Raw genomic sequence first — 23,522 nt, forward strand, 5'->3', positions numbered from 1 at the left:
ATTTTTGTGAAGCTGTGTTGCTATATTGGCTGTGAGTACAATTATGTTCATCAGTAGGCATGACGTACCATTACTAATCTATTTAACATGTATCATATGACACATTAATCATGGTCAGTGGTTTGTAAGCAAATACTTTATTCAACACATTAACTATGGTTAATGATATTGAGTAAAACTTCACATAAGCTTGACTCAGGGTTGTGCTAATCTCACCTAGACAATAATAAATAAATATTAGTAAACTGCAAAATCAAATATTGGATTAACTCTTTAAAAATTGATATTGGTTTTCTTCTCAGCGTGAGTTGTGTGAAAGATGATATAATATGAATGGCATGTCTTGCAGACTTGCACTCTCAATCATTATTCTACATTTCTAATACCCCAATGGCCTTTTTTATCATAAATTATTCCTTGCTTCTCTTGAGGCAGCATAGGACTTATCAACATTCAGATGCCAAATCCTCAAATCAGAGTCTCAAAGATGTAGAGAATGCCCAACAGGGTGGGTTGGGACGCATCCTGCCTTTGACAAAAAATCAAAGGCATCTCAGATCCTTGTAAAGGACAAATACCTTAGAATTTAAAGTAGACCATTAATACCTTAGAATTTAAGAGCAATAAGTGGGTTTTTTTTTTCTATTCAAGAAAGAGTAGGATAAGAATTGAACTCTTGTCGTGAATATGAAAGAATAAATGTTTCACCACTGTAGTAATAAAAATTCGATCGAAACTAGAAGTCCTACCTTGATAAGTGGAATTTTAATTCCTAATAGAGTAGATTGTTGAACCTAATTAAAATTGTTTATTATATTTTCATCATCCAAAAAACAAAAAGAATTGAACTCTTGTAATATTTCTATCATTCATATCAAGTACTCAATATAGAGACACCCTCGGCCCACAAAAATAAAATCTAGTTCTCACCCTTAAAATAAATTTTTGTCTCACATAACCCTCTGAAAGTGTATTATGTGTCTTGAGTTGTCCGATTCTGTCAAGTTCTTCTACACTACCGTTAAATTTGCTGACATGGCATCTATGTGGTGAGATATTTTCGTCTTTTCAATCACAGAAGACCAATCTTTGTCATTTTTATGCCATGTTGTAGATTTGTGGAACCCAACATGCCATGTTAGTAATCCATGCAGTTTTTTATTTAAAAATAAAACTAGAAATTTTAAAAAACAAAAACATAAAAAATAAAAAAATAAAAACCTGAAAAAAAACTTATCTTTCTCTAGATGGAGAAGGAAATAATGGGTTTGAAGAGGGATAGGACTCGAACGAGGCTAGGTGGAGGTGGGGCTGGGCTGGGCTGGGGTGGTGCTGGGTGGGGGAGGGGGGCTGCAGAGGGGTAGAGCAAAATATCTGAGACATGGAAACATGGAATAGGGCAACCCGAGACACATAATACACTTTCAGGGAGTTATCTGAGACAAACAAATGTGAAGGGGGTAACGTGAGAAAAAACCCTATAATCAGGGGCAATTGCGTGAATAAACTACAGCTAAGAATTGCGTGCCATAACTGGAACATGTGGCTCCCACATTCCTACTTTCACTTTGGTACAAAACGTGACACCTAAACTCTTGGAACCCACTTGACTAGGTTACTAGAACAAGGATTCATTTTTAAATTTTCTTTTTGCTTCATGCGATCCACGATGATTGTAGTGTCTTATCACATGATATTTCTATAAAATAAAAAATAAAAATTTATCGGAGAGACCATTTATGTATCACTTCAGATGATAGAAATAATATTACTCTTTTTTCATAATATTCAAAATTATATATCTAATATCTTACACAATAAAATATATATATTTTTACAATTATAAAGTCAAAATAATAATTTGTTGTTACAAGCTTTATCAAAAATGAGATTACTTAAATTATCTTTCATTCAACAAACAATATAAAAAAAAATCAATAAATAAGAACATAATTATAAAATACAACTATTAAAATAAAATTTAAAAAAAAAAAACAGCCCACTACCTTATATCAAATAATTATTAGAACTTATAAAACTAATAACAAAATGCAAAAAAAAAATATAGTAAAAATGTCAATTGACACGTGATATCAAAGGCTAATAATTATATAATGCCAAGTAGTTCGTTTACTTTCACGACCATAATTATAAAAAAAATATAAAAGAATTGTCAATTCATCCAATAATCATAGGAACTAAGTAGAAGAGCCGGAGTTGGGGAATTCTATGAGGGGGGGCTATTCAGACCACCCTATTGTGCTGAGTTGACCACCCCCCTAAAATTTTGCCCATTTTTGCCCATTTTGCCCCTGCATGCCCATTTTCCAGATTTTGGCCAGCCACCCCTCTCCGCCGCCGGCGCAACCCCACCCCCTCTCCACCGCCGGCGCGAACCCACCCCTCCTCACTGCATCTCCCCTCCTCTCCTCCTCCCCCACCCAGCCACCACTCCCCCACCCATCCCTTCCCCTCCCCAGCCCGCCCCCAGCCAGCCCACCCCTACCCAGCCAGCCCCTCCCCAGCCCGCCCGCACCCCCTCACCCTAAGCCCAGCCCCCGTCGCACCCCCCAGCCCCAGCCCCCGTCGCACCCATCCCCCACCCCCGATCTGGAGGTCTATGGGGTTGCGCCGGCCACCCATGGTGGTCCGGTGAGGGAGGGAGGCAGACAGAGGGGAGAGAGAGAAGATGGCAGAGAGAGGGAAGAGAGAGAGGAGATCGGGCCAGGGGAGGGGGGGTCGCGCCGGCCATGGGGAGGGGTGGGTCGCGCCGGCCATGGGGAGGGGGTGGGGTGGGTTGCTCCGGCGGCGGGGAGAGGTGGCCGGCCGAAATTGGAGGGGTGGGTTTTTTTTTTTATGCAGGGGCAAAATGGGCAAAAAGGGATAAAATTTGAATGGGGTGGTCAATTTAGCAGGTTTGGGTGGTCTGAACAGCCCCCCCTTCTATGAGACCTCGTTTTCTTTCTACCTTTTTGGATAGATTCAGAACTTTGTTTTCGTCCTCTCCTACCTTTGAATCAAAAGAATGAACTATGCATAATATTGGGATAAAAATAAAATTAAGAAAATTACGATGGATTAATAAGTGGCATAAAATTAAATTAATGGGTCATATGAGTTTTTTTTTTTTTTTTTTCATTATCAAGAAGTTTAAATCTAGAAATTTCACATTCATCTCTCTTATCTGATCAAATTACTTGAGTTAATGTTCATGAACTGAGTTGTATATATGAGACTATGAGTTAAGTAATTGAGTAATGAGTTGGTTTATACTAAGCAATATGTGGATAGATATTAGGTTTATGATGTTGATGTGTGACTCAAAACAAAAGCTAGGTATAAATAAAATAAATGTTTTTTCACATAGTATAGTAAAATATGTTGGAAACCCATCCAAATCTTATTATTTATACAATAATCCATTTAAGGGGTGCCAAAATCTGCTTTAAAACTTAAAAGAATGGTAAAGCACCTGAATTACGTGTTTGCTTGTTCATGGCCAAAGAAGGATTCTAAATCTACTCTCTTCTAAAAACTTCTAATTGTTAAGAATTAAGTCAAAGATTATCGAAGTCAAAGATTTAGTTTGACATATAAAGGTTTTTTTATTATTATGATTAATGTGATATATAATTTTTATAATCAATATATTTGGATAACACATACACATACAAGCAAATAATCAACCTCTGTGATTTTCTAAGACCCATGAAGAATGATGAGATTTTGAAATAGTCATCCTTTGGCATTGTAAGATGATGATGATAAATAAATAAAAAATAAAAGAAATTTCATTAATTTACTTTTAACATTGATACATATCAACGATATTATGAACCAAAAACCTAACTAATTATCATATTAGTAACTAAAAATTACATGACATTTCACTGGTTGATTATTTGCCTATCATTTCCACAAGCTAGGTTAAATGATGAATATGCAAAGTATTGTAATTTTCTAGTATACTTACACAAAGTTCAAAGGAGTTTCTTGATCGATCTAAATCGTTTATGGGAAATTGAAGGGTTAAAACGAATTTTTTAGTTTTACTATTAAACCCTAAATAAGATGGAAGAACTGTGGATATTTTGTACACAACCTAATATAAAACTAGGATATCCAAAATTAGGAGAGGATCTAAATTCAAGTTATGATACATAAATACACAACAACTTGTAATAATGTTTTTAGAATTAAAGGGGAAAAAACTATAAAACCATGTGTCACTGTCATAGAATTATCACTAAATGTGTAACTAAAAAACCTAATTATCAAAGCAGCATCATCATCTTAATAATAATGAAGTTTGTTGGGGATCCGAAAAATTAATTTTCCTACTTATGAAAGCAAAAAGATGCTGCTTTGATATTTATTCTCTCATGTGTATTAAAATAATGTAGAAAAAGGCCGACCAACACTCAAACACAAAGTCTCAAACAGTACTTGCATTATTTCATGTTGGAATTATTGGGGTTCCCAAACAAAACGAAAAAACAAAAACAAAATTTGTGGAGGAGTTTTAAGATCACGTTCAGAAAAGAGAAGGTAAAAGTGTAAATATAGGGAAAAATCTGAGTAAAGAATATGAGGTACAAAAGGATGGGAAGCAGCCACGTCAGTCAGAAAGCAAAACCTCGTAACCTTGCCGACAGTACATACCAGAAGCAATTATTTCTTATCTAACTTTCTCCAATTGGCACTAAATTTCTTTAATTATTTTCCCACTTGCACACCAAGAAGACTTTAATTTTTTTTATTTAATTCACTCAAAATAAATTATAAAAAATGTCATCCATCTTTTTTGTTTGACCAAAAAAAAAAATGTCATCCATCTACATACATTATATTATCATAATTATTGTTCATCAGGAACTTTAAAGTTTTAAGGTTTTCTAATTGAATTTAGTGGACAGATTTTTTACATTGACTTTATACTTCGTAGTATATTGTATATATCATAATATTCAACATTTGTTCCTTTCGTTCTTCGGGGAAGTTAGAAATATCTAACCATTATTTCTTCTATAAAAGGAAATTTTTTTTTAGTATCACTAATATCAATGATTACAATTGTTAATTATACTAGAGATTATGCGTTTCATATTTTAATAAAACCCTATGATATAAGCAATGACGCATTTCGGGATCTCGTGTGCTTCACATTCGAGCATGTACACATCTTTCGAATGATAATTTTTAATACAAGATATTAATATAATTTGAATCTAGTACAGTATTATTAATTAAACTTTAGTTTGCAAATAACGTAATTTATTATCACAAATAATAAGCAGGTCAATCTAGGTTAGCAAGATTACAAACAATCCAATTATGACACGATTGATTTAAATAATATGATTTGTTAGTAAGTAAGTCGAATTAACGCTAAGCATAAATAACTTAATTTTTAATTAGTGTATATGAAAAGAAAAATTATTATTTTTATGTAATTCTTCATTTTTTAATATAATATATTATCAACTCTTATCAAATTATGCAGTTGCTTGGTAATTCTGGTCATTGAATTATCCACCGTGCATCCAAATTTGACTCTCCATCTTTTTTAAATAAAAAATATATATGTCTTATCAAATTATTGGTTATACATATTTTATTTTTCACATCTTATAAGATTATAGTTCGAATTATCTTTCCTTAATACTACATCTCACAGTTAAGGTTTTTTGAAAATAAAAAACTAATTATCAATTTTAATGTTGAAGAGTCTCAAATATAAATCTCTTTTTCATTAAAAAAAAAAAAAAAGCATGAACAATGTCGGACAGTGGGAGTTTCTGATGGAGGCGTTTGCAGCAGATGGTTTGTTGTTTAAGATATTTACTAGAAGAGGTAACCTTGGAAAGTTGGAATAAAGGTCAAAATGGACCGGAAAAAGTAAAAGATATTTTAAAATTTAAGGTTGAAGGATTCGGAAATGCCAGATGAGGAAAGGTACCCCTAAGTGGGTGGTTATGAATGATTCTCGTGTCTTCTGTCAAACATTTGTTTCCAAATCAAGAACGTACGGCCCAGATCTGTTCGAGTAATTTGTCGTATTGTTTTTATTTATTATATTATATATTTATTATGTGGGTGGAGTTGATTGGTAGTTGGCTAATTATTAATATTATATTATTGTCATTATTATAAAGCCACTGACAACTGATAGAAGCCCTGTCTCCATTAAGGTTTATCTCTCTTCGTCGGTATCTGCTGTTCTTCAGTTCACAAACTTACGAGTGGTTGGTTCCAAAACAAAGAAGGGAGCAGTTGGCTCCTTATTAGATATTTGGATTTTTTTTTTGGCCAAGAGATATTTGGATTATTTAAATACAAAACTTTCTTATGTTTTCTATAGATTATGGTTTAATTGGGTACTGTAAAATATACAAAGAGCTTTTGTTAAGAGATTTTTTTAGTCTGGTGATCACGAAAATTATTATGTGTAACTATTACACCATTATTTAGTATTTATTAAAATTACTTGATTATTAAAATTGTCTATTTGTACCGTCCATATGCAAAATTTTATTCAAGGAGAAGAACTTTCCTGTAAAACTGATATGAGGATCACAAAGTAGAGAGGAAGGAGGTTACAAGTTACAACATTGAGATTTGGGACACACTCTCCTTTCTATTTTTGTGATGTCATATCAATATCCCTTTTACATAAATGTTTTTCTCTCTCAATAGTCATCCCAATTAACAATTAGACAAATCAAAGATGATTTAACCATCTGATTAAATTTTAATAATTTAAGAGTTCATCAAATTGAGGGCATATGACATATATGTCGGTCATTTTATCATACAAAAATTCTTGTGCAAGATATTTTTATCATTTTATCATTGAAAGATGATCTCTGTTCTTTAACTAAATAATGGACATAGATATTTTTATGATTTTTGCCATAATTTTTTTGGCTATTTTTAATAGGATTCAACATATTAAAGTATATGCTTCTATATTTTTTGATATAAAATCATCATTCAAGGTTATATTTTAAGTTCTAATTTATGAGTTTTAAACAAAATTTAACCGAAGAACATGAGCTCAATATCATGAGAGTTAAAACCAAAGATTTGGTATCAAATGATGATTTATAACCCAAAGTATTAAATCCTACTAAGAATCAAATCAAAATTCTAAAACAAACAAAGCCATAAAATATAAGCGGTTCTTGCATAAAGAAAGATTGTTATATCATACCCACAAATGGTTGAGATGCATCTCACTTAATTTTCCCATTATGCATACTTTAATTATACTTACGTTTGCTGTAACCGCCTAAATGCAAATTTTCAGTACACGAACAAATTAAAATATTTAAAACATATTTTAGCATATATATGAAAATTTAAATACACATATTCATTTCTCATGCAGCCTTACGTACGAAACAACTGGCATTGTATTGCAATGAAATAACTCTCTCTTTTAATTGTAAGACCAATAGCAATTAACAAATGAAATGTCACAGCAGCATTAATGTGTGTGAACTTGGAAACTTTCATGTTTTTTTTTTTTTTGTAATAAACAATAAAATGCAATATACTTATATACCCTTCAAATGGGAGGAGTCAAGCACAAATGCTCGGACCCCAAGCATGAACTCTGCATTACAAAATCACAATAAAACACCGCAATGGCAAACTTCAATATGAAGATATTGTTAGTCGAGCACTCATGTTACTCAATAAATTGGTAACATCTCATAATTTTATAAACTAGACTTTGAGCCCGCGTATAACATATGTCATTTGATTTCTAAAAAGCTCAAACTTTGGTATGAGTGCGGTACACAAAAATAACCTCATTTTGTTTTTATGGTCAAAATTACTTTTATCATATATATATATATATACCTCAACTTATTTATGTTGAGGTATACCCTATTGGGGCCCACACGAGTCGTTTTGTGTCAATCCGAACTATTCATTTTTTACATTTCCATTAATAGATCATTTATGCAAAAAATTAGCCAAATTGAAAATCATTTGCCTATCTAACTTTAATCAAATAAATGGACGAACAAAATATTTTTAATGAAACCGTCCATTTGTTTTATTAAAGTTATATTGACAACTGATTTCCAATTTAGCTAATTTTTTGCAGAGATAATCTATCAATGAAGATGTAAAAAATAAATGATTCGGATTGACACAAAACTACTTATGTGGGCCCCAACAAGTTCATACCTCAACATAAATAAATTGAGGTATACCTCAATAGAAAGAGTCTATATATATAAAGATAACTTTATTTCTGCAAATCATCGGTTACGTTTTTAAAAAGGACAAATTTGTAGAAATAACCGTTCATCGTCCGTTTCTTTTTTATTTCCTCCAACACAAAAGATAAGACTACTTTAATTAAGTCTTCCACCATAAAAAATAGAAAACAAAAAAACAAAAAAACAAATAAATGAATGTTTTTATGCTTGAATGTTCAGAAATAATATTATTAAATGGGTAATAAAATTCATAATAATGATAATTGTGAATCCATACTCCATTGGCTACATGTACCAAATACACATCCTCACATGCATTATTATGCTCTAAATAAAAACATGACTAAAGCCACAAACAGTTGCTTTCACATAGCAAAGGCCAAAACACATTTTTAGTGTGGGGAAATGCGAAAAACAATGCTACTTATGATACAAGAGTTATGGTTTGGTCACTTTTTCATTGTTGTGTGGACCTTGGAGTCTAGCTACTTTAGGTGATTACCAAGCCCAGCTGTTGGATTTATTATAAATTTATACCCCTGTATATAGGGGACCATTATTAGACACACCCAATTGAGAAATACTCAATTATATAAGAAGAGGGTGGTCCTCCAAATTAAATGGTACACCTATGGCACTATGGACCCTATCACCCAAGGTATAGTCAAGGTCACCTATCACGTTTCATTATTTTGGGATCAAACTCTGTGATATCTCCGTCCATTTTAATTTGGTCCAATCAAATGTTGCCATGATCTCACTATGGTCCCGCGGAGATGTGAATATCTTTAATTTTTTATTTTATTTGTAGAATAAGATGTGATGTTGCGTGAGAATTCACATATGGCGACTGCCTGACCGTCCAAAATTGTCCAATGCAGCCCGCATTGTGTGTACTGTGTAATGTCAAACCTATGACTTTTTCCAGTTTTGGACATGCCTTTCTCACTCATAAAATTAAGCGAGTACAAAATCCATGTTATGTTTCTCATTTGGGATGACTTCTTATTATTAGCATGATTGACTTTCGTACATCATAGATATTAACCTCTTAATATTGTTGGGGGTATACTAAATTCAATTTTTTTTTTTCTTTTTTTAAGAAGAATTGTTATTGAGTTCAATACACTGCGCCCTCTCACCAATACTTATCCATAAATATTTCCTTATGGGGCCAAGATATTAGTGTTAATCGATCACTAAAATATCCTTAACTAATAGCTATTACATGAAATTTTTATGTTTTTATCACTTTCAGGGTGTTTTATAGAAACAAACATAAATAAAATAAGAAAATTAAAGATTTGCATATACAAACTGTAAAAACTCAAGACTCGTTAAGATTTAAAAAAAAAAAAAATCAACCAAGCAAGTAAAATCATCATGGAGCATTTCAAGTGGTAGGTGGGTTTTGGAAGAGGAGAAAATGTGGAACTTGTGAGAAAAAGGCAGAACCATTTGAACAATTGCAAATTTGCAATGAATCATGGGCGAGCTAATTAGTAAAAAAATAGCTTCCTCCCGTACACATGATGTGCTCCACTACTCTTCTTCTTCACCTTAGCCTCTTTAGGCATTTCTACAAACTCCTTGTCTCTAAATTTTAAGGAACAAAATATGAGTCATGGGGTCAAGCTTCTACATCTAGGGGAATAAATATGGGTTCATGGGTCAATTGACGCTATTTGCCCCTTGCTAAATTCGCCCCCGACTCTATTTAGAGGTGAGTTTGATGCAACGCTCTCTCACATACTTAGAGGTGTCAAATGGGCTGAAGTTTTCATCCCATTAGGCACGACACATGCATGAGTACAAAATGTGCCCGAACTAGGCACGACTCTATTAACATTATTTTTTTTAAATATAAATGCAAAATTTTAATTTTTCAAGAAAAATGTTTTATATTTAATTATAAAAATAATATGATGAGGTTGTACCTTGTAACCCTAACAAAAGAAAAAGAAAATAGCATGTGGGCTAGCACAAACATGACACGAGCACGAATGAGTCGTAAGTTGTGCTAAATCTAAGACTCTAAGTCTTATTTATTTGGACTAGCACAAGTACGACACGATTATCAAATAGGCAATTATGAAATTCACTATTTTGTAATAGATTTTACATATTATGGGAGAGAGCCTCACTTATTGTAACAGGGGTGTCATACATGCATATAATAGTTTTATTGCTTTCTCAAATATTGTAATTAATGATTTTTATGTATGAATATAAGTAATGACCGATAACTTTCCTATGAGTAATGCTAAAGAAAACCATATATCATATAGTTGTGAAGTTCAGTTATTACATCAATTATTATGACTTAACAATATAAAAACCACATATTTTGCCTCAGAATAACATATATTGCTCTACTATTTACCAACGCTGACTTGCCCATTTAGCATTATCATTTTTCGCCGAGACAATCCTAGGAATAGAATCGAAGTCGTGCAAATCAATGAATCCCTATTGGTCCATGACTAGACACACAAAAAAAAAAAAAGAATCCTACAATACCAACAAACTTTTTTCTACAATTAATGACGAAGGTGGAGACTAAAATGAATTTTGCACTGCCTTGATTCATATAATTCATGACAATAAATGAAAATGAATCAGGGTTCTGTTCACTCTTAACTTCCTTAAAAATTTCTTTTGGCACTTAGCAATAATTATGGAGATGAAAAGTGATCTAAGCAGAGCAAAAGCAAGAGCAACACCCACATCCAAGTGTAACAGTTCTCTGCCTTCACAGCTAGCACGTCCCCATCTCTTTCTTTTTAGCCTTCAGTTCCCTGAGCCAGTTTCTTATTGCCTCTCTCTCTCTCTCTCTCTCTCTGTCTTTCTCTCTCACTTCAATTTCTTCCTCTGCCTTTTTCCCAATTCCCATCTCTGTCTCTCTCTCTCTGTGGCTTTGCAGGCCCTTTCTCTTTGATCCAATTTGCATAGTTTTCCATGTTACTTGATTTTGTTTGATTTTCTTGGAAACAAATTGGATTCTGCAACTGGGTTTTTGGCATCAAAGATTCTAAGCTATGCAAAAGTCAGACTTAGTTTTCTGAAGATCGATCAACAGCAAAAACAGAGCAAAACAGGACACAAAATCATGTTGGATCTTAATGTTAATATCACCGCCACTGATTTGAGCTACGATGATGAGAAGGCCAAAACTTTGGAGGCCGAGAAGCTCCCGCAGATGGAAGAAGACTCCGGGACCTCAAACTCCTCCGTCGTCAATGCCGAAGAAGCTCCAACTCCGAGCAATGCCGCAGACGAAGACTCCTCCAACACCACCTCCTCGTACATCTTCGACATCCTGAAGAAAGAGAAAGACGGCCTCTGCAACGCTTATGGGGCGAGAGAGGAGACCCAGTCGCAGGAATTGGCTACAAGGTCGCTTTTTACGGTGACCGGAGGCAAGGAGGCAGAGTGTGGGTTCGGACTGTCGTCGTCATCGAGGCCTCAGTGGCTAAACTTGTCGTTTACTGACTCTGGTGGGCAGGCAGAGCTGAGAATTATGCAGCAGCAACAGCAGACACGTCAGCAGCCGCCGCCGCCGCCGCCGCAGCCCAGGAAAAGTCGCCGGGGGCCGAGATCCCGGAGTTCTCAGTACCGGGGCGTTACGTTTTACCGGAGGACCGGGCGGTGGGAGTCGCATATATGGTGCGTTTTGTGTGGTTGTGATCAATGATAGATGCATCATCATCATCATCATCATCAATTATCATGCTTAAATGGTTCATTGATTTTGTTCAATGATTTTAATTACTTTATTTCTTTCTTTGTTTGATGTGAAGGGATTGTGGGAAGCAGGTGTATTTAGGTAAGTAGATGATCATCATGATTCATGATTATGCTCTTTTGAGGGAATTAGTTTCATGGTTTTGAGGTCTTGGATCTAAATTGAATTGGGTTTTGTTTGGTTTTGTTATATAGGTGGATTTGACACTGCTCATTCTGCTGCTAAGTGAGTGTATATGCTGATCAACTTTTTCTGATGAACATATTTGGTTTGGTTTGGTTTTCTTGCTTACTTTGTTAAGTTTTGCTCACTTGGGGCCTAATGGTTTTCACTTTTCAGAGCATATGATCGGGCTGCAATCAAGTTTAGGGGAGTTGATGCTGATATCAATTTTAGCTTAAGCGACTATGAGGAAGATATGAAACAGGTAGACTAATAGGACTAATTACTTGAAATTTGTGAGTTTTTGGAATTTTTATCCCTTACTAAGCTGTATACTTTGAATGATTTGCAGATGAGGCATCTGAACAAAGAAGAATTTGTGCACGTGCTTCGTCGCCAAAGCAATGGAGCCTCACGTGCGAGCTCGAAATACAGAGGTGTAACCCTGCCCAAATGTGGTCAATGGGAAACTGGAAGGGGACAGTTTCTTGGGAAAAAGTGAGAACTGAAGCTATATTTCAGACACCCTTTATGGCTACATTCTTAGACCCTGTTGAATATTCATTTTCCTTGGCACAAATTAAACTTATATTCTGTAATCTAAAATAAATGTCTCTTTTGTTTTTCTCAATTCAGGGTCTTTGAGAAGGCAGCGCCGCCGGAGATCAAATGCAATGGAAGGGAAGGAGTTGCCAACTTTGACCCTGGTACTTATGAAGGGGAGATCATCTTAGATGCCAGTATTGAAGGTACTAAATGAAACCAATGTCTGTTTCTCTTATTGATTTTGTCATACATACAATGAATTTGGTGTTTGCTGTAAATGCAGGCAGGGGTCACAATCTTGATCTGAGCCTTGGGATTTCTCAGCCTTCTAATGGTCAAAAGGGGAATGGCAATCTGGGGGGCTTTCAACTTGGTGGCAATGCTTTTGAAATGTCCAACAAGGAGAGGCCAATGGTAATGTTTCTTAGTTTCCTAATTTTTTTTTTCTCTCTTTTTGGGTTTGAAGTAAAGGTATTTTTCAATGCTTGTATTTCTTATTATATAGTTGTTGACAATGGGATTTACAGGGCAATGGCTCTGCTTCTGGACCTGTGGGTGGACAACCCGCTCATGTTCTAGCAATGGTGTCCAAACACCCTGCCATATATTCTGGGATATATCCTGGTTTCTTACAAAAACATGAGGTACTACTACTACTACTTCTCATCTGTGTCAATACCACATTGTTTGTTTTTTATGATAAGTGCTTTTACTTCTGCAATGAAAGTAATTATCATTGTCCTCTCTTTATTTAAGAGTACAGAGTGGTTAGGTTAGGGTGACAAGATAACACGACACGAACCCAACACAAAATTAGCGGGTTAAAGTTGATCAATACTTGACACGAAGTCATATATGTTATATGTGTTTGATTAAACTTTTGGTGGGTGCAGGAAATGGTTACAGATCATCACCAGAGAGTAGTCCCCCAAGCAGTTTCTTCACCAAGATTTACAAACTGGGCATGGCAAATTCATGGAAACAGCAGCAATGTGACCCCAGTGCCAGTGTTCTCTGTTGCAGCATCATCAGGATTCTCATCATCTTCCATAGCTTCTACTACACCTCCAATTCCATCAGCTAATAACCAGCTTCCACCAAACCTCCAAGCCAACTATTCTGCCTACAATTTCTGCCTTCCTTTTCCCACCATGGAATAGTGGTTTTGAAAGGGCTAGGTGAGCAGATCACAACTGACGAAACACTTCAGTCTGTGTACTGTGCAGAGATCGATGTTTTCGTTTTGGATGTGTGTCTCATATTATCAAAACATAGCTTGTTATGTACTATCTAACTCTTCCTTTGTAGCTGTTGTATATGAGCTTCAGTGCAAAAGAGGCTTTGTCAATTATCTTTGCATTTACATAGAGTGGAAATGATTTGACCACCATGATCAATTGAAACATTGGTGGAGTAGCCCACAAATAGCTCCCACCCTAATTGAGACCCAACTAGATGGCTTGAAAGAAACTTGTGTATGCTTTGCCAGCGCACTGTGTCGGTCTCTCATACACGTACAAGATATGTGACACATCGTACACAAATTTTTCTCTTATATGCTTGACTTTATTTAAACTTGCATGGAAGTTATGATATTGAAACTAGTCCAAACGCAACCTTGTGATCCAAACTTGCATGACCAAAGGGCCAGAAGGCTTGGATTCAATTATTTTTGCTAGTCTGTCTTGTTGGGTCAACTTCATCCCATCTAATACATCCTAGTTGCAAACTAAACAGAAAAGTGGTAGTTGGATTCTTACGCTCAACCTTTAACCCATACATACCCGAATCATTGAAACATTATTTACAGCTCAAGTCTAGTTATGGTGAGTTGAAAGGCTTGCCTTGTAGTTCCCTTAGACACTTGCATAATCCAAATATTTGATAATCAAAACCTAGGTAATTTTCTATGCTTATAAATTATAGCTTAACTTGATACACCAACATTGCTTGAATCGTACGCATAAATAGAAAGAAGTTATGGTAAACTCAAGCACAAGTTACAACACAACGAACGCACCATCACAAAAGCACAACTCTCAATAAACTCTCCTTCCAGTCATTCAATGAGTGCGAGCTCCCAGTAATGAATGCAACTAATATACAGCCATCATCAAGTAGTCGATGCAGTTGTAGGGTGGTAGTTTTCAGTATGGCTTGATAACACAATTTGAATCCAAATTAAAATTAGCGCATTACAGATCGATTATTAATTACTTAACATGATTGCATAAATACGTAGTTTTGTTTTGATATGAAAATCAAGACCGGCCTTGAAATTTTAGGGACCAAAACCAACCATTAAAATAAGATTCTTAATTTTTCATGTACATTCACGTGATTTTATTATATTTTATTTTTTAATAAAATATAGGGCCCGAGACAATTGCTTCATTTGTTTACTCTCATGAGTCATGACCAATAAATTTGTTTCTAATGAATAATTTTCCAGTGTGACCGTCACTTTGCCAAGTGGCATTACTAGTCCACTTATGTTATAAAATTATGACATGTATATATAATAAACGAAAAAATTTTATATGTCACTATCATTTTAGCATGTGGTGTTATTAATTCACTTACTTTATATTTATAATATATGTATATTTATTAATATTATATCTTAAAAAAATAAATTTTTGTTTATTCATATTATTGTGTGAATTATTAATATTACATGACAGTGTGAGAGTAAGACGCTGTGCACAAACTTTTCCCTTTATATTTTTTATATTTTATATTATTTGGCATGATCTTAATACAAAAGAGAATTTAAATGCACTTAAATAACAGTTGGTAGAAAATCGAAATCAGAAACCTCTAGTCCTCAAAACCTCAGTGACTCAGTTTGTCATTGTTTCCCTCTCAACTCGAAACTCGAAACGAAAATGCGGCGCGCCATAGACGCCCACCTCAGGACCCTTCGTCTCTTTCCCTCGCTCTCTCCTTTTTCGTCTTCTTCTTCTTCTTCTTCTTCTTCTTCTTCTTCTTCGTCTACGCTTCTCTTCTCCTCCGTCCGTACAATCCCAACCCTACCCCACCCTCAAACCCCTTCCATCTCTAAAACCCTAATTGTTCACTCAATCACCACTCTTTCGTCTTCGTCTCATTCTTCGATTCCGAGTCTCAGAGGCCACGGAAAAATCAGCTCCAATTTCAGCCTACTTGTCGTGCGGTGCGTTTCGTCGGTCTCGCCTGCCGACACATTGGACTGGAACGAGCCGGTCTCGTGCTCGGAGGTCGGCTATGGCAACAAAGGGACTGTGGACCACGATGCTAAGCCCTCCATTCCTGTTAGAGCCTATATCTTCTCCACTAGGTTTGTGCATTTTTTGTTTTTAAAATTTAGTACTTATTTGCTTCAAAATTGAAATGTCCCCAAAATGTTTGGAAAATGATAAGCAAATGATTGTACTAATTAGGTCTTGTTTAGGGTTTATGAGTTCTGTGGTTTATTAATTTTTCTATTTTTCTATTTTTTTTTTTGTTGAATGTAGTGTGGATTTAAGAAGCTTAGTGGAGCAGAACAGGCTGAATTTTATCCCTCCGACGTCGCGAATGACTAATTACGTTGTTTTTAAGTTCGGAGAGCTTGCTCATTCTGACAATGTAAGTTTGCCTTGTTTTTCTATGATTGCAATGATTTTGGTCTTGTTTAAGTAAGCCTTGTTTTTTCGGCTTAGCACAAATGTTAATTCTAGATGCATGGGTGTTTATATGATATATTGATGTAGTTGGGCATGCAACATGGCATAACATTTAGCTCGCGACTCACATATTCTTTGAATAGCTTGGTGCGTAAGGACATTCCCAAATAGTATTGATTGCATTAATTCATCACAGTAACACTGTGTCTTGTTGATTCAGCATTATGCATATGAATGGTATGTTATATTACTTACTAGTTCTGCAAACAGAAATTGTTTATTATTAGCACCTTTGTAACTGATTGATAACTTATTGAGTCCGTAACACAAGTATAAAATGGACAAAAAGTCTGTCTTAAGATCCAGAATGACTGCTCTACTAGCTCAAAATAATAAAACATATTTATCCTCTTATTACCAAAATTACTAGAGCAATGAGAAAGCAAATGAATTGATTCTGGAAGAGCCCAACCAAGACACCCTAAATTAAGAATTCACAGTGCACCACCAAGCCCAAATCATTAAGCAATGTAGGTGTACCTTCTTCTTATTGCCCTTGTATTGCATTGAATTAGCAAGATTTTACTTGACAAGGTTGTCAATGGTTGATATCTTTTTCTGACTAGCAGTCTCATTTTAATTATTTTTTCTTAGCAAATAAAGGGAGCATAATACCTTTATTGCATATTTGATAATCTTGTACCCTTTTTAGCTGATTTCTTCCATAGTGCCGTGCATCTACTGCTTTCCTGCATTTGGCCTGAATTTTCTGTATCTGCCCATAAATGATACAATTAGTTGAATGCATTCTTTGTTTCAGGGTTTGGGTGCTAGTTTAAGTGGGAGTGACTGTTGCTACATGGTAGTTTTTCAGTATGGCTCCATTGTCTTGTTTAATGTTCGTGAACATGAGATTGATGGGTATTTGAAAATTGTGGAAAAACATGCATCTGGATTGCTACCTGAAATGAGAAAGGATGGTGAGACCCTGATCCAAAATATATCTTTTATTAAGTTCATCAGTTCTCCATTATTGAAATATTTGGGTGTATCTTATCAATCTTTTTATTATGTAAACCATTTTAACAGAATTAACATTACATTGTTCATACAATATGTAAGAGTAGAACAGTTCAGAGCTAAAAGTGATTTTATTGATATTAGAATAACTTGAATTCATTAGGTTTGTTATAGTGAAATTGGTGTAGAAAAGATTATTTTGGGTTCCTCAATTGATATTGAGGGTTAGAGTCAACCTACACTTCTCTTTATGCATGCTTTAATTTTGTGTCAAAATATGCACTTCTTGTTTGCCTGGAACAGTTATGTTGGACTTAGAATGGCTTTGGTAAAGGTGATGGATGAAGTATAAGATAACGCACAGGCTATTTAGTGGTCAAGTAACTGGTTGGTCTACCTCTTATAATACCTTAAAGGCAATTTATTTCTCAGATATCCATCCATATACCTACACATGAACATAAATACACACATAATCTTGTTACTAGGTATCACGATCATCGTGTGACAGTAAATTAAGGTGTCCATCACATGTTGGACCTACATGTAAATATTTTCTAGATTAAATATCAATATTGCCTTGCAGAAAAGTAAATTCTTCATTGACTGAGTATTCATGCAGAATTTCATTGTTGATCTTTTGTGGTTACCTTTGTTTTTTAATGTTGCACTGTCATATCATCTGTTTTTCTGCTTCATGGTTTCCATAACTCTTTTCCTCCAATTGCTGAGAATTACATTTTTAATTAATTCAACTTTATTGTGCTATGAAATAATAGAGTATGAGGTGAGAGAGAAGCCAGCTTTAGACACATGGATGGAAGGTGGATTGGACTACATAATGTTGCAGCATTTGAATATTGATGGAATCCGTACCATTGGTAGTGTTCTTGGTCAAAGTATTGCTCTTGATTACTACGTACGCCAGGTATGTTTCTTATAAGCTTGGGAGGTTCAGCTTTGTGTAAATATTTCTTGATGATTCATGCTCAGAACTCTGCATCTTCTTTTAGGTTGATGGAATGGTTGCAGAATTTACTGACATTAATCGGGAAATGGAAACTACTGGAAAATTTAAAATGAAGAGGAAAAAATTGTTTCAGTTGGTGGGAAAGGCAAATTCTAATCTTGCTGATGTGATCCTTAAGCTCGGACTGTTTGAGAGGTAGCAATTTTAAATTCAATATTGCAGTTATCAATCTGAAAAATTTGCTCAGATGATTTGTTTTGTTTTGTTTTTTTTTTTTTTTGGGATGAGAACATTGATCCATCGTAGCATGAAAGTAAATGTTATCTGTATGATTGAGATTGACAGCAAAAGTGAATGAAAGAGTGGATAAGAAGAAACATGTTGACCTAGAAGTGTTTACTTATCCAGAAAATATATTTATTTGAAGCTATGCTACTGCAATATATTGTGGGGGGGGGGGGGGGGGTGGTCTGTGTAGAAAACTTCGTCGGAGATGAATTCTTTATTTCTCAAGATTTTCACACACACACACACACAGGGCAGTGTTGGGAAACATGCTTTGAGGGTCTTATTAATACTCAGATCTTTGAAATAGCATCTTAGTGACAGTGATTTCAAGATTCAGTTTGAAGGATCTTTATCATAATATTTATAAATATATATTTCCTTTCAATAAAGTATAATCCATCCCAATATTGACAAATTCTATTTAGTTTCTGTATATGTGTGTGTGTGTGTGTATTTCTTTTTTCCACCCTATCATCTAGGTTTTAGTTTCTGTGTACGGTTAATCTAACTCATGAAAAGTTTATTGATATTACAGATCAGACATTGCCTGGAAGGATGCCAAATATGCTCAGATATGGGAATATCTCAGAGATGAATTTGAATTAACTCAGAGATTTGCAAGTCTTGATTTTAAGTTGAAGTTTGTAGAGGTATAAAAGCTTTTTATCCTCAATACTTGTTCCTATATATTGAGAACTGTTTTTCAAGTTTCAGCTGATGTGAATAGTGTGGTGACATTTGTTTTTCCTTGGCAGCACAATATTCGATTTCTTCAGGAAATTCTTCAAAATAGGAAATCCGATTTTTTGGAATGGCTCATCATTGCACTAATAGGTGCTGAAATTCTTCTCTCTCTTTATGACATTGTCCACAGATCAGCACTTGCTTCGCTTTAGCACTATCGATCAATGGGTGCATGATCAAGTCAACAATCCCTTACTGGCTTATTGAATGTCATGGTCTTTGTATATTTTATTTTCCACCTCAACTTTGTTGCCACATACACTCACCATACCAGTTCAATTTGTGAATATGATTTGATGATCGTCGATCTTACAATAGTATTTTCGTCGTGCCAAGGCTGTAAATATCGTCATTGGAATGTATGTTCCCTTTTTGTTTTAGTGAGAAGAGATGATTAGAGTTTATCCAAAAAGTTGGTACATACATTATGGAGAGGAAAAGTTAAAAAAGGGTAATCAAAATGATCTAATAAATTGAAAATTGAAACATGGTGTCGGTGCTTCCACATGACTGTAAAAAGAGGTTTGTTTATGGGTTTTGGTTCTTCATTCGGTAGTTGTAATTCATTAGATACGATCGGTGAGCCACATGGCTACAAAAAGAGGTTTGTTTGTGGGTCTTCTTGGTTCTATTATTCTGAAAGCATTTGGTCTTTCATTCAGTGGTTGTAAATTGTAATTCATTAGAGCGATTGGAGAGGCAATATTGAGACTGGAATTAAGCTATTTAAGATCAAAATGTATGATAATTCTTGTTTGTTTTACTTCTACTATACTTCCCAAACAAACAGTGGCTTTGAATTATTTGTTTGGTTGGATAGGGTGGTCGGGAAAGAGTGTAGTGGTGCAACTGTTGCAACAGAGGCAGTACGCACTAAAGTGTATGATAAGGGTACAGACCCACCGACCCTGACCTGTTCTCGCGCACGTTCAACAAATATCCCACATAAATTCAGCTTTTGTCCAGAGTTGAGAGTTGAATTGCTTCCTTGGTTTGATTCATTGAACTCTGTCTTACACAAAAAACGCATTGCAAGTGTGAAATTAATGTTCCCAATTATGCATAAACCTACTTTGTGCACAGATGATAACAAAGTGATGCATGTGTGATGTCGACATAGTGGGAAATGAATTATGTGTTGTCTTTTATTTGTTTAATTGTAATCGCGTATTATAAATTTAAGAGTTTGTATTTAATCCTATTTACATCTAAAATGTTATAAATATATCACTCTTTTATTCACTTTTTTAAATTTATAATACACGGCTTAAAAGTCAAACTATAACAAAGACATTAACCCTAGCAGAAGATTGGGATCAATATATAAACATATATATTATCACCAAAACGTGACATCCCACACAGTGACACAGACCCTTTCTATATAACATCGCAGCATATATAGTTCCATACATTGTAGTTCTGTCTAAGTGAGTGAGAATGAATGCCTCTGAATTGCAACAACTTGAAGGGAAGCTGTCTTCCCAAGCTGCCACACCCAAAGAAGAAGAGGAAGAGGATCCAAAACGAGGAGGCTGGATAACCTTCCCCTTTTTTATTGGTTCTCTCTCTCTCTCTCTCTCTCTCTCTCTCTCTCTCTCTCTCTCTCTCTCTCTCTCTCTCTCCATATATATATGTATATATATGTAGCTCATCACGTACATTTTTCTTTGTTGCTTTTGGTGGTGTTAATTTGTTACGTAATTACTACTATAATATGGCACTTAATTAATTATTGAAATACATGCAGGAAGCGTTTTGGGTCTTTCAATAGCAGCTGGGGGTTGGGGATCGAATTTCATAGTATTTCTGATAACAAAGTTCAACGTGAAGAGCATCAGCGCAACAAAGATCAACAACATCATGTTTGGCACCTTCAATCTCTTCCCCATTGCCGGAGCCTTCATCGCCGATTCCTTCTTCAACTCCTTCTCCGTCGTCACCACTTTTTCTTTTATTTCTTTACTGGTAACTATTTAACTAACTTATTCTTAGTTATTAATTCCCACTAATTTCTAATTTACTAGTGCTAAGTTGCTAACTGCTAATTAAAGTGGCTGTGTAAAGCAATGGTTAGGTGACTGAAAAGTGAAGGAGACAATAATGAAGCAAGTAGGGGAGGGGGGTATTCAGACCACTCAAAACTACTAAGTTGACCATCCCCTTATTTTTTTGTCTATTTTTTCCTATTTTGCCCCTGTATTAAAAAAAAATACGTTTTGCCAATTTTGGCTGCCACCCATCCCCACCGCCGACGCGACCCCACCCCTCCCCTTCGCCGGTCGACCCCACCCCTCCCCATCACCGGCGCGACCCACCCACCTCAATCTCCATTCTCTCTCTGCCTTCTTCCCTCTTTCTCCCCTCTCTCTGCCTCCCTCCCTCACCGGACCACCATGGGTGGCCGGCGCAACCCCATAGACCTCCAGATCGAGGGTTGCGCCGGCCACCCATGGTGGTCCGGTGAGGGAGGGAGGCAGAGAGAAGGGAGAGAGAGGGAAGAAGGCAAAGAGAGAGAGAAGGGAGATTGGGGTGGGTGGGTTGCGCCGGCGATGGGGAGGGGTGGGGTTGACCGACGAAGGGGAGGGGTGGGGTCGCGCCGGCGGTGGAGAGGGGGTGGGGTTGTGCCGGCGGGGGGAAGGGGTGGCCAGCCAAAATTGGAAAATTGAGTTTTTTTTTTTTTTTTTATGCAGGGGTAAAATAGGAAAAAATTGACAAAAAATTAAAGGGGTGGTTAACTAAGTGGTTTTGGGTGATGTGAATAGTCCCCCAGGAAGTAATTAAGTGAAATATTGCTAATTTGCTATGGCCAGCTAGTACTCCTCCACTTTCACGTGGGTGACTTCTATTTGTTGCTGTAACTAGACCCTATCACGGGTCACTCGTATATTTACTGTCAAAAATAGGCTATGCGCCACCTATATGACTATATCCTGACAATGTTAAACATATCTTTTAAATTAATAATAAGATAATATGAGATTATTATTGATATATAAGACTTCTATATATATTTATATCTCTCAAATAATTTAGTTAACAGATTCGTTTTATATTGTATTTCGACGATTTGAACGGACTATTTTATAGGTTTTTATTCAAAAATATCTCTGTAAAAAATTAGACAAATTAAAAATCATTAAAATATTTAATTTTGATCAAATAAATTGACAAATATAATATTTTTGACAAACGTACACTTAACATGATGAGCATTTAATTAAACGGTTAGATGGTTTTTGATTTATTTAATTTTTTGCAAGACTAACCTTTGAAAGGAGATTTAAAATATAAACGGCTTTCATCTTTGAATTACAATGTGAAATGGACTCTATAAGAGATCTCTTATTTACCCATAAATGAGGAATTTCACTTTAGAAAGAGCCTGTATATATGTGTATATCACTTTTGTCTGAATCTTATTAATTATTAAATGAGCAAATTACAATTTAGTACCTCAACTTTATATGTTGTTTCAATTTAGTACCCCAACTTTGAAACCTTGCAAAAAAGTACCTCAACTTTCATTTTGTATCAATTTAGTACCCCAACTTTGAAACCTTGCAAAAAAAGTACCTCAACTTTCATTTTGTGTCAAAATAGTACCTCCGTTAATTTTTCTGTCAAAATAACAGGGGTATTTTCGTCTTTTCCTTAAATTTAAAAAATAATAATTTTTTTTGAATAAAAATTATTTTAAAAAAATTATTTTTAAAATAATAATTTTTTTTTTTTAATAAACAAATTTAAAAAATTTTTAAAAAATAAAATAAAATTTTTTTTGGGTAAGGGGTGCAGGGGCGGGGAGGGGAAGGGAGGGGCTGGGGCTGGGGCTGGGATGTGCGACGGGGGTTGGGGCTGGGAGGTGCAACGGGGCTGGGCGGAGGGGCAGGGGTGTGCGACGGGGGTTGGGGCTGGGGGAGGGGGTGCGACGGGAGTGGGGTGGGGGGAGGGGTGGGTCGGGCAGAGAGAGGGGGAGTGGGTGGGGGTGGGCTGGGGATGGGCTGGGGAGGAAGGGAGGGCTGGGATGTGCGACGGGGGTTGGGGCTGGGGGGTGCGACGGGGGTTGGGGCTGGGGGGTGCGACGGGGCTGGGCGGAGGGGCAGGGGTGTGCGACGGGGGTTGGGGCTGGGGGAGGGGGTGGGTCGGGCAGAGAGAGGGGG

The 23,522-nt window shown here is 35.8% G+C and overlaps 2 protein-coding genes and 1 pseudogene across 3 annotated transcripts in view; all 3 read left to right on the plus strand.

The window, feature by feature from the left end:
- The first annotated feature begins 10,975 nt into the window (after window positions 1-10,975).
- On the plus strand, window positions 10,976-14,205 carry LOC147290163 (ethylene-responsive transcription factor RAP2-7-like). Its single transcript, XM_086235452.1, has 9 exons — window positions 10,976-11,903; window positions 12,038-12,063; window positions 12,177-12,207; window positions 12,322-12,409; window positions 12,497-12,642; window positions 12,781-12,893; window positions 12,974-13,104; window positions 13,218-13,334; window positions 13,584-14,205. The coding sequence occupies exons 1-9, from the start codon at window positions 11,347-11,349 to the stop codon at window positions 13,848-13,850; spliced, it is 1,476 nt and encodes a 491-aa protein (XP_086091578.1). The 5' UTR covers window positions 10,976-11,346; the 3' UTR covers window positions 13,851-14,205.
- A 1,294-nt stretch (window positions 14,206-15,499) lies between these two features.
- Window positions 15,500-20,128, plus strand: LOC147290164 (sporulation RMD1-like protein, putative (DUF155)). Its single transcript, XM_086235453.1, has 7 exons — window positions 15,500-16,009; window positions 16,188-16,299; window positions 17,158-17,317; window positions 18,137-18,285; window positions 18,371-18,522; window positions 19,151-19,265; window positions 19,371-20,128. Exons 1-7 carry the CDS (start codon window positions 15,579-15,581, stop codon window positions 19,509-19,511), a joined length of 1,260 nt encoding a protein of 419 aa, XP_086091579.1. The 5' UTR covers window positions 15,500-15,578; the 3' UTR covers window positions 19,512-20,128.
- A 671-nt stretch (window positions 20,129-20,799) lies between these two features.
- LOC147290165 (protein NRT1/ PTR FAMILY 2.7-like) overlaps window positions 20,800-23,522 on the plus strand; it is a 5,629-nt pseudogene continuing 2,906 nt past the window's right edge. The window contains exons 1-2 of the transcript XR_015121088.1: window positions 20,800-20,920; window positions 21,110-21,327. The product of XR_015121088.1 is annotated as a protein NRT1/ PTR FAMILY 2.7-like (transcript). The remainder of the gene's footprint in view (window positions 20,921-21,109; window positions 21,328-23,522) is intronic.

The sequence above is a fragment of the Dryas octopetala genome, chromosome 3 (genome assembly GCF_963921425.1).
Source record: "Dryas octopetala chromosome 3, drDryOcto1.1, whole genome shotgun sequence".
Taxonomy (NCBI): domain Eukaryota; kingdom Viridiplantae; phylum Streptophyta; class Magnoliopsida; order Rosales; family Rosaceae; genus Dryas; species Dryas octopetala.

Coding starts and splice junctions, on each gene's coding strand:
- LOC147290163 (XM_086235452.1), top strand. CDS start 11,347: ATGTTGGATCTTAATGTTAATATCACCGCCACTGATTTGAGCTACGAT. Junction 12,064..12,176: donor TGGGAAGCAGGTGTATTTAG/GTAAGTAGATGA, acceptor TTTGTTATATAG/GTGGATTTGACACTGCTCAT. Junction 13,335..13,583: donor GTTTCTTACAAAAACATGAG/GTACTACTACTA, acceptor TGGTGGGTGCAG/GAAATGGTTACAGATCATCA.
- LOC147290164 (XM_086235453.1), top strand. CDS start 15,579: ATGCGGCGCGCCATAGACGCCCACCTCAGGACCCTTCGTCTCTTTCCC. Junction 16,300..17,157: donor AGCTTGCTCATTCTGACAAT/GTAAGTTTGCCT, acceptor TCTTTGTTTCAG/GGTTTGGGTGCTAGTTTAAG. Junction 18,523..19,150: donor AAGCTCGGACTGTTTGAGAG/GTAGCAATTTTA, acceptor TTGATATTACAG/ATCAGACATTGCCTGGAAGG.